Source organism: Carettochelys insculpta, chromosome 2 (genome assembly GCF_033958435.1).
Source record: "Carettochelys insculpta isolate YL-2023 chromosome 2, ASM3395843v1, whole genome shotgun sequence".
Classification (NCBI taxonomy): Eukaryota; Metazoa; Chordata; order Testudines; family Carettochelyidae; genus Carettochelys; species Carettochelys insculpta.
The window spans coordinates 40252351-40272975 of record NC_134138.1 but is presented as its reverse complement, the minus strand read 5'-3'; the positions used below and the strand labels follow the sequence as shown (position 1 = coordinate 40272975).

Below are 20625 nucleotides of genomic sequence, written 5' to 3'. Positions count from 1 at the left end.
AGTAATTTTGTATTTGGCATTTTATTAATATTTTGTCTAGCTTTCAGAAAATATTTAAACTTTGAGCAGCAAGTCCAATTTTTTTTTTTTTTTTGCATTTGGCATACATAACATTCAAATGTTGGTCTTCATGGATGACCATAACAGCTAGTTGCTTTGTTTTGGGGGGAAGCTCACAGTGATGCTAGATTCAAAATCTGGTCAAATGCATTACTTCAGACCTTAAGGTCTAAAAAGTATCTTGTGTTTTCCTGGCCTCACCTGAACAATCGTGTAAGCCTGTAGGGAAGCAAGTATGGAAAACTTTATCAAAGATTGCATGATATGAAATATTTTCTCTTACTGGAGATCAGAACTTCATGAAGAAATCTTCTATTTTAATATAGCTTTAAACCAATTAGCCTCTGAGCAGTTTTTGATGACCTCAAAACATTACACAGTTTCAAAGAATTAGAGTGAAAAAGAAAGTTTAAAGTACCCATTATAACTGTTGGACTCTTCATACATTTCTGTCTACGACACAAGACTGTCCAAATCTCAGTCATCACACGTGTGTCTATACTGAGATGAGAAACCCACACAGAAGGATCTCAGAATGGTTATCCCTCCTGTAGTCTACAGTTCTTCTCACTATTCTAGACTGTATGTACATCAAGATTTTGAAACCCAATTTTACATAAATTATTCCCAGTTCAAATTGAACAACACAGAGCAATGACTTTGGAACAGAAACTCTCAAGATATGGGACTGGGAAGATGTCCAAACTGACATTTAGTATTGACTAGGAATTATAGGAAGAGAGCTATGGGATACCTAGCAAGCTCCACTGAGTAGTAGTAAATCTCATGAGCTATTCCTATATCAGGAATAAGAAAAATAAATATTTCTTGAATTGGATTATACCTGAATTCAACTTATTTGTCACATCTCTGAATGTAAAATTACTAGTATTAGTTTCTTGCCGAAAAAAGTGGTAGAGCCATGCGAGTACTCGGAGAACAATCTAGCACATTCCTCTGACTACACTCAGAAGAGAGGGTTGATATTTTACAAATAGCACCACAGCTGTAAAAGAAAAAAATGGTTCCTTTTCTGTTTGTTGAAGGTTTCAAGAGACAATACAGTAAAATTGAAGGCCTCCATGCATCTTTTTACCTATGAAAGTCTTACTGAATGCAGCTGAAAATCCTTTAGTATAATGGAATATTAATATGGTTCTGAGAATATGAAACTTTATTTTGAGCAAAGAAATACCTGCAAAATTAAGTTTCTTAGGGTGTGTCTACACAGCAGCCTTATTTTGAAATAAAATATTCCAGAAGAGCTTATTTCGAAATAGCACATCTACACACAAAGGCTGTGTCTACATTTGCATTCCTCTTTTGAAAGTGGCATGCAAAGGAGGGGAATCTAAAATACAAATGAGGTGCAGATTACATATCTGGTGCCTCGCTTGCATATTCTTCTTTTGAAAGAGCTTCTTTCGAAAGAAGAAAAGCAGTGTAGACGCGGCTCTGTCAAAAATAAACCCCATCTTCAAAAGAACCCTTCTTCCTTAAAAATTTAGGAAAAAGAGTCCTTTTGAAGATGGGGTTTACTTTAGAAAGAGCCGTGTCTACAATGCTTTTCTTCTTTCGAAAGAAGAATATGCAAATGAAGCACCAGATATGTAAATCTGCACCTCATTTGCATTTTCAATCTCCTTCATTTGCACGCCTCTTTTGAAAGAGGAATGCAAGTGTAGACACAGCCAAAAATGCATTTTGAAATAGCATGTAGTTATTTTGAAATGCAGCCTCTACATGCAGGTTGCATCTACACTATGCGCTAAAACTGATTATATTAAAATCGATTTATTAACTCTGGATTTTATCCATTCGGTTTTGAGCATCCCCACATTCCCACATGCTCCCCACAAAATCGACTTATTTCTGCCACACACAAGTGGCTTAAATCAAGTGCTGCAGCAGCGTATTGTGGGAACTTATCCCACAGTTCCCTGAGCCCCGTAGCATTCTGGATATTTTCACTGTGGTAATTGTAGAGCTACTACATTGCCTTCAATGGCCTTTGTAAAAAGACCATGATTATAGCCAGCCTCCAAAATTGTGACCGCCCAGGGAGATTTTCCCCCGGTGGATAAAAGACCACAGACTACAGCCAGCACCTGAAAATCATGACTGTCCAGGGAGACCCACCACCTGCCCCTATTACCACCATGCCTGGGCTTGGACCTAGGTTTGGACCTGGCAAAGAAGACCCTCAGAACAAGAATACGCCTCACTGCAAGCCTTACTTCAGAATTTTGCTAAATGTAGAGCTACTATATTGCCTTCAAGGTCCTTTGTAAAGAGACCACAACTATAGCAAGCACTGAAAATCGTGGCTGTCCAGGGAGACTTCCGCTGGGTGGCTAAAAGACCCCAGCTCCCTGGCCTTGGAGCAGGGCCCACCACCTGCATCTAGATTTAGACCTTCTGAAAAAGAAGACCCTTAGAACAAGAATTTGTTTAAGTAGACACAGGCGCTATACTGAAACTGCAATGAATCATTCAAGCAGATGCAGCTCTGGGCGACTAAAAGACCCCCGACTACAGCAAGCCCCGAAAATCGTGACCACCGAGGGAGATTTCCCCTTTGTGGCTAAAAAATTCATGACTATAGCCAGCTGCTTGGCCTTTGGATAAAGCCCATACAAGAATTTCCTCTGAGAGGACAGCCACTCCCATTGGCAAAGTATTTTCCTCTGCTGCCCAAAAATCATGACCAGCTAGGGGGACTTCGCCTGGCTGGCTACAGGACTCTCACTGCACACAAGCTGCCTGGTACCTTGCGCAGCATGTCCTTTTATTGGTTAGGGGTCAAGCCGTGTGATGCGGCTAGGTGCTGGAAAGTTCCAGACTGCGTAGCACCTCCAGGGGAGGAAAGGGAGGGAATGTGGGGGGCAGGAGAACATGTAAATGGCTGAAAAGAATTTTCTTGTCCTATTGTACGAACATGACCACCACCCACAGCCTAGCTGCCACATGGTGCGTGGTGGAGAAGGGTGGGGACAGTGGCTGCACCAGGCAGCACAGAAAAAAAAAAAGGCAGCTAGCAGAGGTAGACACAGAACCACAGACCCCAGAGCCACAGTACTAGCAAAGAAAAGGAAAGAAGATTTTTCAACCTCTCATGACTCTACAGCCATGGGCTTCCAGGTGCCAAATTGAAATGGTATGCCTGTTGCCTAATTCCTTCACACATGAGAGCAGTGGAGATGGAAGAGACCAGAGGGGAGAGCTGTGGTGCATTGTGGGGCACATACAGGACAACTGTGGAGGCTAACGTAATTGATTTAAAGACATGACACTTCCTCACTACCCTTCATTTGGAATTTTACATTCAAATTGAACACTAAGCCCGTCAGGTTATTACAATATTATGATATCGATATTATGTCGATTTTAGAAATCGTGCTTATGGAATTTACAGTGAAGACGGGCACTTGGTAAACTTGAGCTAAATGATTTAAAATCAATATTATCTCGTGGTGTAGACATAGCTACATAGAGCCTGTTTCAAAATGGAGACATTGGACACATTATGGCTTATTTCGAAATAGGCTCTATTCCAGGCATGTCCAACCCACGGGCCACATGTGGCCCTGGACAGCTAGTAATGCGGCCCCACAAGACCGTGAACTTTTAACATTATTGTGTGATTTATATACATTAACTATATTATATATTTTATATGCAGCCCAAGACAATTCCTCTTCATTCAGTGCGGCCCAGGCAAGCCAAAAGGTTGGACACCCATGCTCTATTCCCTGTCTTAACAGCACCTGTTTTGAAATAAGCATATTCCTCATAGATACTGTGTCTACACTTCCCCTCCCTTTCGGAAGGGGTATGTAAATGCAGCAGATTGAAAATGCTAATGAAGCATTGATATAAATGTTCAGCACCTCATTTGCATAACAGTGGCCACTCGCCACATTGAAAGTGCAAAATAGGTGTTTAGATGGGTCAAAACCACCTATTAGCATTTTTGATCCACTGCATTTACATGCCCCTTCCAAAAGGGAGGGGCAGTGTAGACACAGCTAGAATGAAGTTTACCAATTTTAAAATAAGACAACTGCTGTTTTGAAATTATTTCAAAATAATGGTTGCATTGTGCAGATGCTAGATTAGTTTTTGTCTGTGGCCACACTTGGCCAAAATTTTGAAAGAGCTATGCTAATGGATACATCAGAAGATACTAATGAGGCACTGAAATGAATATTCAGTGCATCATTAGCATGCTGCTGGCTGTGGCACTTTGAAAATGCCGCGTTTCGATTGCGCGCAGCTCGGCTATGTGGGGTTCCTTTTTGAAAGGACCCTGCAGACTTTGAAATCAGCTGATAGAAATAGGTGGATTTCAGAGTCTGCGGGGTCCTTTTGAAAAGGACCCCTGTGTAGCCGAGCTGTGCGTGATTGAAATGGGGCATTTTCGAGGTGGCGCAGCCAGCAATGTGCTAATGAGGTGCTGAATATTCATTTCAGTGCCTCATTAGTATCTTCCGATTCGTCCATTAGCATAGCTCTTTCAAAATTTTGGCCAAGGGTGGCCACAACCATTTTGAAATAACAGCTGTTATTTCAAAATAGTTTTGCTGTGTAGACCTACCCTTAGACAGAAAATGTTATGCTTGATGTCAGTGAGTTCATCCTATAAGGTAACTGAGTTCCAAGCTATTTTGACTATGATTTTATGGCAAGACAATTATGTTATCTTTGATATTCAAATACTTCCCAGGCTGGTCTCAGAGTTCCATCACAGTTAGCCATCCTGTTTATGTTTTTTTTTCCATTTCCTAAGCTGTCTGGTACATTTCTACATGCATGAACTTTTAAAAGTCCCCAGTTTTTGCTTCTGAGCCGGAACAATCCCTTGGAAAGTCAGTATAAATATGTTCTCTCATTTGGCATGTTTTGCTTTGACTGAGTGTCACACAGAGAATCCTGATTGTGGCTACTGGGATTACAAAAGTTGCATCTGGGTTGAGACAAGAGTATCTCAACCTCCCACTTTCTGTCTTTATTTTGAGTTATACTAAGTATATTATTGTTAGTTCGTACAAGAAGAGCTATCTTAGTTCATGTATACAAAACTGTTGCTGTTAGAAATATCTTATTCCTCACCTTCAGATATATTTCTGTTGTATTAGAGGCACTGTACTTCTCTCAGAAAAGCTTTTGCTGGAGCAGCTGTGTGAACTGGTTGGCAGAGAAGGCAGGGGCCCAGACCAGGGGCAACTGTTTGATCTGCTGGTGCTGGAACAGCTGTATGGGCTCTGCCTGCCTGACTTGAGAACGCAGCTGATGGACCAGAGGCCAAAGCAGGGAGACCAACCAACCTGAGAGAACCAATGGGACTTGCCTGGCTGCATCACATGAAAGGGGCCAATGACAAGCTCCTCACATGGAGTCTCCCCCTGCAGGATTATGACCTGGAGGTGGTACATGTCAAGGGGAGCACTGAGGGCATAGCCAATGCCCTGTCACGTGGGGAGGGCCCTGAACTTCCCAACGTCACTGCCTGAGTGACGCCACTCAGTTCGTTCTGGAAGTGGGGAGAGATGTGATGTGGTGGAGGATACATGTGTGTATGTGTGTATGGCTTACAGATGGTGTGGGGTTCCTGCTGAGGGTAACCAGGATGACCAGGTGACACCTTTATACTGCAGACAAAGAGGGTGGTGGGGACTGAGGGTTTTGAATTGGAACTGGGAGTTGGTCTGGGAGAGAGAGAGAGAAACAAAGGAGGAGCAAGGCCCAAGCTTGGGGGCTCCCTTGGGGTTTCCTCTCCCCAAAAGGGATTGGACTGACTGGTTCTGGCTGCTGTCCTGACACCGCTGTACTATGCTGTGCCACTGTTAGCTAATAAACCTTCTGTTCTACCTGCTGAATGAGAGTCACTTCTGCCTGTGGATGGGGTGCAGAGCTTGGGGACCCTGAGCCCCATTACATCTGGTGGTAGCAGTGGGATGTACTGCTTCCTGTGGATGGAGCATCTGGCAATAAGTGACCAGGTCATACGAGGAAGAAGGTGGGGGTGGGGGGCCAGCAAGACCCAGGTGTGCTGAAGGGCAGCTAAGTTTGTCTGCCTGAGGTGGAGGGGCCTGTGGCTGAACCCAGGGGAGTGTGAGGTCCTCGAGAGGGGGAGTCATACCTGAGGAGAAGTTACTCCTGGGAGTCTGTCAGAATCAGTCCCAGAAGGCAGAGGGGCCTACAGCCTAACCCCTGGAAACAAGTGACCCGCAAGGAGGCTGACACACTGAAGGGATTCTTCCAGGAATCGTGAGGTGCAGGAGTCATTGGCCTGTGAGTCTGCAACCCCGCTCAGCAACTCCTCTGTGAAGTGGCAGCACCTGGAAACTGAATTGAGACTAAAGGAGCTGGACAAGGTAGCATGAATGTGTGATGGCAGAGGTGAGGGTTAAGGAACTCCTGCAGAGGTGAGACAAGATGGGGGCAGGAAACCCTGGACTGCCTGAAGCTCTGAAACAAATGGCCTGCCACAATTCAAGGAAGGAAGGAGTGATTCCAACCCATTGTCTATTAGTGGCCAGGACAGGCCTGCGAAGAGTTTTCCAGGCCTGGGCTGAGGAAGGGTGCCTATGTCTCTATGCAGGAAAGCAGCTTGTCCACTGGGAATGGCAAGTTGTCTGTGAGAGAATCTGGCTCACCTTCTGGGCATGTGTCTAAGAACAGCCAGTGGGGCTGGGACAGAGGAGAATGTCTCCAAATGTCTGTCTGTATTGAACAGCAGCAGCATGCCTGGGGAGGGAGCAGAGCCTGCATTTGAAAAAGGTTCCAACAAAGAAACTACCAGTCTGAGAAAGATTCCCTCCGGCCTGTGGTGGCTGGAGAGGGAACCATGAAAGAGCATTCCAGGTGTGATTCTGAACCCAGCTATGGGTGCTGGAACAGAAGGAATGCCTTTGTGATGGGCCGTGGCATCCCTGATAAGGATGCTGGTCTTTTGTGCGATGAAGGTGCTTCTACTTCTGGGGAAGCTAGTGCTTTGCCTGAGCCTACAGTGGCTCAAAATGGTGCTAAGATTCCAGAGATGGATTTGAGTGCAGCTGAAACACTGAAGGAATTGGTTGTGGCTCAAGGGAGCAGGGCCCCTATAAAGCCAGATGGAGGTCAATTGTTGTTTGAGGAAACTCCTGAGGAAGGAACTCCCCCTGGAAGTTTTCCTGAGCAGTTTGTGGTAATGCAGGGAATGGTTAACGAGAGTGATCAGGAAAGTTGCTTGTTTGTAGAAGGCAGCACTTTGTTTGGGGAGAAGTTTGTCTCAGTTCTTGATGGCCAGGACCTGCCTGAGTTTGAAACCACTGTCAGTGCTCTGGAAGGATCTGGAGCAGACAGTGTAAAGGTGTCTCGGGGATTGGAAGTTGGTCCAGGTAAAGTGAAAGCTGTAATGGAATGTGTCCCACCCTGTGATAACCAAGTGACTCCGTGTGACCAGCATACTGGGAGTGTAGTCTTATTCCAGGTCACTGTAGTAAGTGAACAGAGTAGGTCTCATGTTCAGAGGAAAGATTGTGTGGCTAAGTATGTGGAGCGGAACAGCTGCACAGTCAATCTCTGTAGGATTCAGGAGAGGGCCAGCAATTCCCCATCTCCAGATGCTGGAAACGCTTGTATTCCTGTAATGGACTCCACTTCCAATTCCATGGGGAAGCAGAAGTTGGAGGTGGAAAGACAAAGGAGCTGTGGGGCTGGTGGGCCAGTAAGGGGTAAGCAGGGATTCCTTTAGGTGTATTCTGCATCTGGGTTTCACAAAGCAACTTTCAGAAAGCAGTTTGGTATCTGAAAATGCAAATTTTCAGACTGGCTGGGAGGAAGAAGTCTTCCTGAGAATCAGCAATGGCCTAGCTATTATTAGAAGGGAGGACACACCCAGAGAGACCACATTTTCACTCCACGGGGCAAGGGGGAAGATTAGAACTTGGTTATGTAAGGGAAAGCCTCACCCATTTAGCCCTAAAATGCCAGAACCTCCAGGAGGTTCAACCATGGTTGTGGTATACCAAAGAGCACTGTATATCTACAATTGCAATGGGTTTGTTCTTGTTATTCATGCTGACTGCTGTAAGCAATGGGGTGCTACTACCAAAAGCTGTAGATTTGTACCATGTACTGAATGTTTTGAAAGAACAATGTAGCATTTTGACATTGATGTATAAGCATGAATTGTATGTTGAAGGAGTTAGTAATTCTGAAATGTCATCGTTGTTCCCTGTAACTAGTCTTGCAACCTCTTAGACAGAATGTTCCAAACCTATTGTGTGGTATGGAAGGGGAAGCTGAGGCACACAGCCATTTTGATTGTATAGCTAAATGCCAAGGATGAAAAGCATTTGTACCTTCAGTTACTGGTGGAGAATTGTGGGCAACTTTATGGAGGAGCTGACCCAAGAGTAAGGATCTCCTGGTGCCCCTGGTAGCTGTTGAGTGCCGGTGTAGGGCAAGAGAGAGGGTTGGATCATAGTCCCCTGGTGCCCCCCGGTAGCTGCTGTGTGCCAGTGCAGGGCAAGGGAGAGGGCCAAGTTATAAGCCCCTGGTGCCGCCTAGTGGTCTATTGATCAGTAGGCAATAGGATGCTGCTGCCAAGTATGCCTGTATGGGGCAAAGGAAAGGCAAAGCAACCCGAGCGAGAGAACACCCCACCTCAGGAAGCGCTGCCGCCAACTGGCTGTTGTTGGAATGGCTCCAAAAGAAAAAGGCACAGTTAGAAATATCTTATTCCTCACCTTCAAATATATTTCCATTGTATTAGAGGAAATGTGCTTCTCTCAGAAAAGCTTTTGAATTAGAGGTTGAATCTCTCTAATCTGGAACTCTCTTATCCGGCAACATCCGTAATCCATCAGGATTTTAGTTAGCTGGACAACAATATACCATGGTTATGGCCAAGTTTCTTGCAGTCCCATGAAGTTTGTTTACAGCCACCAGTCCTGGTTCTCAGTGTTCGGTGCTGTTATTTAGCTGTAATTTACCCCAAATGTCTTCTAAGAGAATAGTATGCAGTGGAAGTGTTGGTAATACTGCTAGACACTATTGACCTCCCATGGTCTAGCAAATTCTTTCGTCCGGCACCAGTCAGGGTCCGAGGGTGCCGGATTAGAGAGGTTCAACCTGCACAAAGCCATTTGTTCTTTTTTCATATGCAGACATGTCTGTGCTTTAGACTCTCCATATTATCGTAGCTCAGGTTTTGTTCTCTGAAGGTAATATAAAAGTGTCACCTACCCTCACCCAGTTTCTTTTCTTGCTAGGTTCAGACATAGTGTTTTACTTGTTGCACTTTCAGTTCTATTTTTAGCTTCAGTGAATTTTAACGCTTATGAAAACTGCTGGAATGACAGCCCTGAAGAAGGCAGTTTTGTATTTTTGCACAGCCAGTCATGTAGAGCAAGCTTCCCACAGTGCCTCATATGCTGTTTTGCAGTGGCCAGCTCTAGCAAATTTTGTGATACAGACATGTCCACTAATAATTGGTCTATAATTGGTTTTCACGTATGTCATTGAACACCTTGCTCCTGCTAGTAAGTTTCAGCCATCTCCAGCCTGTGCAAGATTGAAATTGGTGTAGATGAAGAACTTTGTATTGTAAAATCCTTCCGTGATAGCCAATCCCTGGACTGTATTTTGAGGAATACAGTGCATTTTATCTGGAGGTATTTTATTCACTACAGTTGGGTCCAAGCCCAACAGAGCTCTGTGGATACAACATTGGCATCTGCAGCTGCAAAAAGGAGCTGAAGATATCCATGGGTTTGCAGGGCTTGGTCCAATGCCTCAGTAATGGTGGTGGGTGCCCTGTGAAACCATTAACTGTTCTAGGAATTGAGAGTGCTCTACACATTACAGAATCAGGACCTTACTTCCATGACTAGGTGTTCAAACCTTACTGATAGTCTATTCCCAGTTCATAGTTTCAAGGTGTTGTAAGTCTTCACCTACTCATTAACCATAAAATATAGCATCAGATGAATGATTCCCGAGGAAATTCAAAGCTGTAGTTCAGTCCAGGTGGTCTTCTGATCTAAAAGGTGAACCAGTGTAATGGCAGCCTAGTGTTTATCCTTTAACAATTGTCTTTTTCAAAACATTCAGGGTCTATCATGAAGTGTTTTGCACAACACTTAACTGAGATTATTGAGCACTGTAATTGATGAAACTATTTGTAGACATAGAAATTGAGGGCTGGAAGGAACTTTCAGAGGTCATCTGATTCCGAAAAAATATAAACTTATAAACTTAAATATATAAACTTTAAGGTTCTAGCTACTGTAAATCATTCAGAAGTACAGTATTAAAACATGAAAATGTATCTTCTTAAGGCCTTTCAGCCAAGAAAATTCATGATGCCAAACTACACAAAAAACACTTTTTGGGTCTTATACAACGATCATGTTTTAAGGCTTTCATATAGCATATAAAGTCTATGGTAACATAAAATGCATATAGTGCATCTCACTGATCATAACTGTACTTCTTGGCTACATTTTTACAACAGCTTCTACCCAGTTAACAGTTATTCACCCCAAATCAGCTGTGCATAAAAGATTACAGGCAAACATTAATCAAAGTTATTGACAATTGTATAGAAAACTGGAAGCAGGGCAGGGGGAGGTCTGCATTATTTTCCTTCAGGAAATAGATTGTGGATACAAAGATACAGCTAATTAAAAAAAAACATTCACCACCTGTAGTTGATTATTATACTATAGTATTTGCGACATTTCTCATACAAGATGTGGAAAAGATCTCAAATTCCATGACACAGTAAATAAGTAAGGTAGGTAAATATTGTGGTGTGGTATTACAGTTAATGCATTTCAGCAGTCCAGATTAATGGAAATGAGACTACCAGTGTTTTACAGTTTAATCTCAACGGCTGCATCTACACTAGGAAGTTCTTTCAAAAGATTTTTCAAAAGAACGGGGCTCTTTCAAAAGATCCCATGGAGTGTCTACACACGAAAAGCATTCTTTTGAAAGTAAATCGAAAGAACATGGTGCTCCTTTCAAAATCACTCTTCCTTTCCTGCTTAAGGAAGAGTGCCCCCTTTCGAAAGCCTCTTTCAACAGAAAACGTATGTAGATGCTCCTCAGGGAGCTTCTTTCGAAAGAACCATTTTCATTTTCGATCTCTGGCCTGGTCTTTTGAAAGAGCAGGGGCTGTGTGTTTGAGACTTCATCCAGTGAAAACAGGACTGTTGTACATGTAGGCCCTGATTCTGCAAGATATCCATGCTGGCAGAAACCTCATTGACTTCACTGGGACACTTCATAGGCCGAAGTCTGCTCATGTATAACCCACTGGTGGATCTGGATCTTAGTTTCCTTTCATTGTACTGTGCATATGGAAAGCCAATAAAATAATTTTAAATCACCACCACCACCAAATTTTAGTTGAGATAATTACAATCATTTGACCTCAATAGGCAAGTGGCAATTAATAGGGAGACATATCAATGATTTTTTTTAATATTATAGTATGGAGCATTTTACATGCAGTAGCAGAGACCCGCAAGTGGAGAATATATTACACATATTTAACTCTAGTGAGCAACAACATCGTTATTCATTTGTGTGTTTTACATAAGTTTATTTTGTATAACATGCCTTGAGCATGTTATCTCAGTTGCATGTATGATTGTTTTGTTCATAGGATATGAATATAAATATCAGTATTATATTCTTATTATACATGCATGAGCTATTAAATCCTTTAACAAAAAGGTATTTAACATGATACAGGGGTGTCTGAAAGCCTTTAAATTATCACTTTTTTCCTTATGAAATGAAAACTCTTTAGCTTGTGAATTTTCTGCTAGTTTGGATAATTAAAAAGAGGCTGCAGTAAAGTGTGATTAAACCACAAAAAACATTGAAGGCCCAGGGAAAAATTGAAATGCAGTGAATGGGAATGTGGGTACTTTTATAGTTCTTTCATTCTGGCTACTTTACATAATCTAGTTAGTAAACTATTCTCCTCCCATATTAATTTCATTCTCATTCAAGAGGGCCAAAATGCAAATTGTGTGAGACAAAATATTTTCATGAAGAAGTCACCATTTGAAGGCTTAATTTACTTCGCTAAATACAATATATGTAGAAGATTAGGTCACCTTTAAAAAAAAAAGTGTCTGACTCCAAAAGGGGACATTCTGATTTGACTGATACAATTATTACATACCATAACCTGGTATATAATTTTATAATAATTTCTGGAAAATTGTTTAAAATTTAAATTGATTCTAATGTTGTATTTTCTGCCTTGTGACTATGTGAGAGCAAAGGTGTCTCCTCAAGAATTCATAGTCCCCAATCCTGCAATGATTTCCACAGAGTCATAGGCCTTTTCCCTCCTGCAGGCTGGCCTCTGTACAGCTGTTTGCGTAATTAAAGCCTTAGAAAGTTCATTTCTCTGTAATTATGTCAAGCAATTTCAGCTCAGATTCACAAAATATTTAGGTGCCTAAGTCCCTGCAGGAAGTATTAGGGAGAACAGTGATTGTGAGTCCCTGGAAACTCTGTGGTCCAATGGGAAGAGCAGAGTGCTTGTTTAATTATATTTACCAACAACAAAAGTTGATAATATACAGAACTAAAGATTGCCATTTTTAAGTAGGTCAGTACCATCATATACACTTTGCACAGTGGGGAAGTATCAGAGAGGTAGCTGTGTTAGTCTGTATCTTCATGAACAACAAGAAGTCCTGTGGCACCTTAGAGAATGACAGATATTTTGGAGCATAAGCCTTTGTGGGCAAAGACCCACAAAAGCTTATGCTCCAAAATATCTGTCAGTCTCTAAGGTGCCACAGGACAGTGGGAAGGTGAAGCTCAGAGATCCTAAGTGACTTGTTTTTGGAGGCTGGTCAGACTAGTTTTCTGGAGACTTGGGTTCTGATCTTGATTCTGACATTCTGTGTGCCCTTGGACAGATCACATCCTCACTGAATTTCAGTTTCATCATTTTTAGAAGGAGGGCGATTATATATAATAGCATTATAAGGGCATTGCAAAGCTTAAATAATATTAGTAAGCTGTTATTAAAAATGGCCAAATAGAACACAAGACTTCCTGGCTTCCAACTTTTTTTTTCTCATTGTCATGTGGAGGCAGTGGCATCAGCTCCTCCTGTCATAGCTTTACAAATTTGCTAACACAAAAATGATTTTTTATTTTTTCACAAACATTCAAATAATGAATTTTGCTCTCCAAAATTGAAATTTTGGAAAATATATCCAATAGCCTATGAGCTTCACATCTGTAAAATAGACAACATATTTTTTTTAAAAAGTCACCCTAACAAAATGAATGTTTTGATCTGCTGAGCTGTTCGGAGAGGAAGTATAGGAGGGATACACACTAACCTAAATACTGCAAGATTTTACCTGGATGAATAGCTATGTTCATATCAGTAGTCTCGAACTCAGTGGGGCTATTGAGAGGAATGGAATTATTCATAGATGCAAATACTTACAGAATTTGGGACAATAGTAAGTGAAAGGAGAGAAAGTTTGACAGAGACTTTGTGGGGTGGGGTTGTAAAACACAAATAGGAGTTTCAGGGACCAGCCCACAACAGCATACCAAATTGCCACCAAGTGAATCACGCTGATAATATTCTGCAGGAGATCCCCTCCAGTTGAAAGCACTGCATAATTTCGTAAGGCCAGGACAGCAATTCATTATTTTATTATGTTAAAATTCACATCAGTGCATATTATTTGAATTGTCAGGTATCCATTAAAAAGCAACCATTTATTCACAGTCACAGTTCAGAATATGCAACAATTGGAGTATCTTTGCAAATGTTATAACATTACTGGGAAAAAAGTTGCCTTTGTGTTGGTGACCAAAGTAGCATGGGGGTGGTTTAATTTCCACTAATTACTGTGATTGTCTTTGGTATTTAATTTGCTTTGAAATTAATACTTTCATGGAAATCTTTAATCGTTAGAATGGACAGCCATACCTCCTCCTCCATGTAAACAGAAGAGTAGTTGCAAATTTACAGGTTCTAAGAATCCCTGTTTCATGTATAGATTTCATGTATTTTATCCTGACATCACTTCATTTTAATATTTGTTTTGCAGATAAAGGCTTATATTCATATAATTCAGGTAATATTTCAGCATGTCTGAAGTGTTTATTGCTTGTATATATATGCACTGTTTCAGTTTATATATTATTGGTGTGCTTATGCTACATACTGTGCATATGTTAAATTGCTAAAGTGTTTCTTGGCTTTCCTACGTGCTTTTCAGTCTTGTCACTTTGTACTGGATTTATTTTTTCAGTATCTTAGTAATGGGAACACCTTGCTGAAATTCCAGTGACTTTGAAAGCACAGTATTTGTTTTGTCTGTCTCTGTTTGAGGAGAGATAGAGCTTTAATTGACAAATTCTAGTATACTTTACTAATTATACTGGGGATACATGAAGTTATTTTGGTCAGAATTTATTAAAATTGAAAACTTGTACTGAAGGTGCTTTGTGACCTCTTTTAAATAGTTGCATAATGTAGAAATGAGGTAAGTAAGGTACTGTTAATATCAGCATGAGTGTCTTTATATACAGCTATATTACAACACTCCATTTGCAAATCACTTTGTTATATCTGAGACAAGTGATTCTCTGAGCTTTCCTTAAATATAAATAACCCAGTAATGCAATGCCTTCTTGTTATAAATTCTAGCACACATTTCATGTGTGACTTATCCCAGGTCAAACAGTTTTAATTACATGAACTTCACTGAGATTTGGCTCACCTAATTATATTTTTGTTCTGTTTAATAATCTAATGCTAAGAAAGTAAAGCAATACTATACCCACAGAAATCTCTTTCAACCATTGATACTGATGCAGAGAGAGAGAGAGTGAGAGAGAGAGAGCTGCATGGTACTCAGTTCCCTAGGTCAAAGCCTGTTTCTGTTTCAAGCCTGGCATAAATTAAAATAATTTAGGGCTGCATTAAAGTAGACTGAGACTATATTCACTTCTCCTCCTCCTTCTGTATAAGCTTGCCTACATGGACCCCGTCTGGTGAGCTCTGAGTTTGTTTCCCAGATAAGGCCCACAGGTGAGCTAGGCAGAGGAACACTTGTCTTTCCCTAGTCCATGCATTCTGTGCAGCTCAGATGTCAGAAGACCTAGTGTGAAACTCCTCTTCATTGGGACAGAAACATAGATGCCTTTGGAATTTTATTTTAAAAATGCAGGTTCCCAAGCAAGCTCAGCACCTTCAGGGGTTGATGGAAGGTAACGTGTGGAGGAAAAGGTCTGGTTATTCCCAGTGTGGTCTGACTTTGGGATTTAGGTGTCTAAAGTGGTAACCAGGAATCTATGTCCCTTTATGAATCTAGCCCCAAGTGACTAAGCCACACAAAGGCAATCTACCATCTTGATATAGTTGTAACCTCTCAGCAATACAATAGTATTTCTGCGTCATGTTGATTTTTTTTCACTTTATAAATGTAATTAAATATACTGGGAGTGGATGAAAATGAATCCATAGTCCAGTGGTTAAGTCACTCACCTCAGAGGAGTTAAACCTGGGAGATGTCTGTGTAACCTAGCATATCAAATCAGTATCCCCCTGGGATATTGATGACAGAATTATATACAGCTCTCTGTGTCACTATCTAATATTTGGTCCTATACGGAAAGTTGTTTCAGACTGTCTTCCAGAACTCTCTGTCTGCTGAAGGTGTCTGTCATCAAAACATTTATAAAAACAGAACGGTTCTTTCATGATTTGGAAAAGGTTGGATAGCTCCCTGTCTTGGATGGTTCAGAAATAACAAATCCTATGTCATGACATGGAGGTCTGACGTAGTGGGTCTTTACCCATGAGAGCTTACACTCCGATAAATCTGTCAGTTTACAATGTGCCACAGGACTTCTCGTTTTTTTATTATTATAGTTATTATTCTAGTTGTTAGTTTTTGTGGTGATAGCAGGGAAGAGGGAAACATGTAACCCTGTCGTTCTTCCATGTTGACATTGGGGTCAGTGCCATATGCTCTCTACTGGGATCAGAGCATCGGGGACAATATTACAAGTGTGGCTGATTCTCTTTCTCTGTGGCTTAAGATAGATTTTCAAGGGGGATCCCCTTTGGAGTGTAATAGCTAGGAAATGCTCATATCCAGTATTTCTTGAAATATAGATTAAGCATTCTCTTTACTAACCCTGTTCACTGTAGTTCCTTTAGGAGCACTGAACCTTCTCTTTCATTCTTGCCCTGATCCTCTGGGTCTTCCCTAGTGGTAAATTTTTAATTTCCGGCTTGTTGTTTTTCCTTGACTTATTTTAACTCCAAATAAATCCACATGGCATGTCTATTTAAAATTATTTACATTACCTGTTAAACTAATCATAATCTATTTTATAGTTGTATGTTACACTAAGACTAAGCATGGCTTTCTCTGCACTGATAGTTTCCAGAATCTTAACCGTGCTTAGAATTGCTACGTTATATAAACAATGGTAATGAACATCTTTCTAATGCAATTATAGAATTAATTTAGTACTAAAAGAAGTTAACTATGTTAACGCTTAAGGAGTAAGAATTACGTTTACCAGTATTTCTAGCTTAATTTGATCAGTGAAGGGCTGAAATACAGATTGCAGTCTTGAGATGGAACTGAATGAGCATCAAACAAATATAATGATTAGTTCACACCCCCATCCAAGATTACTCGCTGTAAAATGGGGATACATTCTTTTCATGGAATACCCAATCCGGCCACTGGTTCTATTACAATAGGTTCTTTCCCTATTGTGGAGGAGGAGGATGGGATCCACCCTAAGAAATAGGTGAATAATCTTTTTTGTTATTGTTTTTGTTTTGTTTTTACCCCTCAAAGCTACTGTTTTATCTGAATCTTGCAGGAGGATTAATCATCCTTTTCCTTCCAGCAGAAACCTGTCCTGTATAGATGTCCAGGATAGTGGCAAGTAGGTCAAGCTTCATAGCTAGTCCAGGCTCATTGCCTAAGCTGACATACAGTTGTGACCATAGAATCATTTCTTAATGTGCATTACTACAGAATGCTCAGAATTACATATTTCCTTGTCTTCATTTCAAAAATACATTCTGTTTTATGAATATGTGAGTATCGCACGTTAGCATACAGATTTTAACATTCCAATGTCAGCAATAGAACAGGTTGGGCAGAGCATGCATCCCTCCCGAACTTAGAAGTTGCCAAAGAAGAAAGAGATAAGTATGTATAAGAAAATTGAGCCAAAGAGAGACAACACAGTTATTTGTCATACATGACCTACATTTCAGGTCTAATTTTGGACTTGGAATCTGCTTTTGCCAGCTAAGCTCTAGCTGTTTTAACAAGTGTTGTGATTGCTTTGTAGCATTAAAATACCTCTTTTCCTCTGAATTTTCTCAACTATAATTTGTCTTGCAGGATGCCAACTAAGCATATGACGCTGCTAAGCCCAAATAATGATTATTATTACCTTTTAGAAAATGCAGAATTCATTTAATATAATAGCTACAATTCATCTTCCAAGTGTTTATTTACAAGTTTAGCTATAATGCAAACAAGCACAAAAATATACAAACATAGCATGACTTCAGTGTTTTGCAGCTGGATGTTGCTATTTCACTTTGAACTAATTTTTTATAGATTTAGAGGAAAATAGTTTACGTGCCACCAATTAAAACTATTAGAGTAATTTACATATCTTTCTGTTCCAAGGATCCTGTATTGGTTCTCCTTGTACGTGGATATATATGTGTATATATACTCAAGTTGTGTAGTCTAAAATGCATTTTATTATATTACTATCACTTGAGCAGTTCCGAGTTACAATAATAACACTGATACGTTTGTGACCATTTTTCTTCTGCAGGGTCCAAAAGAATCAGTGATAGTGAAGTGTCTGACTATGACTGTGATGATGGAATTGGTGTAGTTTCAGGTATGAATTTCTGAATGCAGTCTTCTAGGTTCAGTAACAAGCTTTCTTATTTATAATTTACCATGATTAATTTAATGTTGCTGTTCTCCTGGTAAGAATAAATCACTGTTCCATAAATATTTTTCTAACAACATCCAGGATAGTGCAACTTAGCGTTTCACAATGCATGATTAACTACAAAGATGACTTGTAAAGAAGAAAAACAGTGAGCCTTTTCCTTTTTTATTTCTTTACTATGTATAGTGACAATCTGAATATTTCTGTGCAAAATATGAAGAAGAATTATTATTTTGTGCTGCTTTCTTTTTAACTCTGAATTCAGGTCTTATGTTATCTGGAAGACTTTATGGTGAAATCATAGTCAAATCATGAAAACAACAGGGTCAAGAGCTCAGAAAGTTGAGCACTTGAGAGAGGAGGGAAATATTAGCCCTATGTTTTTGAAAGTCTATTTGTTTTATTAACAGGTATTTAAATTCAGTGCTTCATGAGTATTTAAGGCATAAACATTCATTTGCAAAAATCCCCACTCACCTCTTCTGGTGAGCTGCAAAGAGCTCAGAATGAACAACTCTGAGTTTTCCAAGACAGGCATCGGGAAAACTAGAGGATACTGTGTTTTGCATTTGTGGAATATCTGAACTGATAAATTAAAAACAACAATTTTTTTATAAATTAAAAATAAGAGTAATAAAACCCACACACCACTCTTTTGGGTCTTTAAACATCCCATAGAAGCAAAAAAAAGAGATATTGTGTAAGATAAGATAAGATAAGTCTTTTGCCAGACATGACTAACTTTTTTGCTAGAGGCATCATTATGGGCTAGAGTGCACTCCGTAGTTGTCCAAACTGTTAGCTCAGTCCCCACCATTTCTAGTTTTTTCACCCCTAATTCCCACTTTTTGTTGCAGCCCATCTTTGGCCCTATTTCTATCACTACCTCATGATCGTAGGCCTTATCTGCAGCAGAGAGAGGAATTATGTTAGAAACCATTATTGACTAATGCATCTAACTAACAGAATGTAAAACACAACTTAGTACCTAGCATTGAGAAATTTCATGTGTTCATTAATTCTTGTTAACTTGAGGGTCCTCACAAACATGTCCTTTCCATGCTAGTTGCTAGACAAAATATTAGTTAACACATTACTAACATAATGCATGTACTGAGTCTAGACAAGCCATGAGAGGAAATTCTGTTGCATAGTAGACGCCAACCAGTAACAGTTGTGCCTTTGAAGAGACATGTTTGATGGCAAAGGGATTGCAGCTGAAATACAGTTCCATGTGACTGTCCCCTTTTTGTTTTGTCTCCTGGCTCCAGTCCAGTTGCCTCAGAAGAAATTTATTCTGGTTGCTTTGCCTGTGTGGGCTGGCATCAGACAGGCAGCCTCCGTAGTAAGCATGAGAGCTGAGCCAAGTTTCCTGGAATAAGGTTAATGAAATTGTTTATAAGGAGCGGTATGAAAACTCTTGGGTACAGCCCTGTTTAACTGCACCATAATTCATTGAATTTCAGCTTTCAAAGATGCAGCCAGTCATTGTCACACTCACCCTGTAATCTTCTGTGTGCTACAGAGTACAGGAAGGATAGTGGTAGGGTCCTCTTCTTACTCTGCAAGGTGTTCTTTAGGATTTCTTTCACATTTCTCCTTGCCTCTTCCCATTCTCAGTGGCCACAGAGATCACCATCCTCACTGTCCTAAACCTGTTTTCCAGATGATAATGAAACTGTGGAGAAATCCTGGGAGAAATATGACTTGAAGCTAGCTTTTCTTGATGTCTCTTTGGACTTTTTCCTCTCTTTTGCTGACCAAGCATCTTACCAGCAGAAGAATTTTATAAACACCAGAATTCAAACCTGAACAGTACCTTGTATCCAAGACATTATGGCTGTGTCTACACGTGCCCCAAACTTCGAAATGGCCATGCAAATGGCCATTTCGAAGTTTACTAATGAAGCGCTGAAATGCATATTCAGCGCTTCATTAGCATGAGGGCAGCAGCGGCGCTTCGAAATTGACGAGCCTTGCCGCCGCGTGGCGCGTCCAGACGGGGCTCCTTTTCGAAAGGGCCCCGCCTACTTCAAAGTCCCCTTATTCCCATGAGCTCATGGGAATAAGGGGACTTCGAAGAAGGTGGCGTCCTTTCGAAAAGGAGCCCCGTCTGGACGTGCCGTGCGGCGGCAAGGCTCGTCAATTTCGAAGCGCTGCTGCCGCCCTCATGCTAATGAAGCGCTGAATATGCATTTCAGTGCTTCATTAGTAAACTTCGAAATGGCCATTTGCATAGCCATTTCGAAGTTTGGGGCACGTGTAGACACAGCCTATAGGAGAGATCAGAAACTGTAAACTGTCTAGGATGCGAAAATTTCTGTCCAAGTGAGCAAAATGTCATAGTTCTCCACCCAACATAAAGGACACTGAGGTTGCTATTAGTTTCTCTTCATATCTTACCAAAACACCAAAGTTCCAAATATTTCACCATGAAATTGCTCTGTGGAACCAATCAAAACTGTAGGAGTTTGCAAACCAAGTCATGGAGAGCTGTGGATGGCTGTGAACCTTCCTCCTCTCCTTTCAAAAGATGACTTCTACTTTCCTCCTTCAGAC

General features: G+C 40.8%; 1 protein-coding gene across 38 annotated transcripts in view; it reads left to right on the top strand.

Annotated features, from left to right (window-relative positions):
- The window catches only part of RIMS2 (regulating synaptic membrane exocytosis 2), a 724335-nt gene that overhangs the window by 414467 nt on the left and 289243 nt on the right, over window positions 1-20625 (top strand). For 37 of the 38 annotated variants that reach the window (XM_074986776.1, XM_074986775.1, XM_074986795.1 and 34 more), the window contains one exon: window positions 17941-18009. In XM_074986776.1, the coding sequence (XP_074842877.1) occupies window positions 17941-18009 (69 nt within the window). Of the gene's footprint in view, window positions 1-14159; window positions 14187-17940; window positions 18010-20625 lie in introns of all 38 variants that reach the window. The other variant, XM_074986773.1, reaches the window with a different exon arrangement.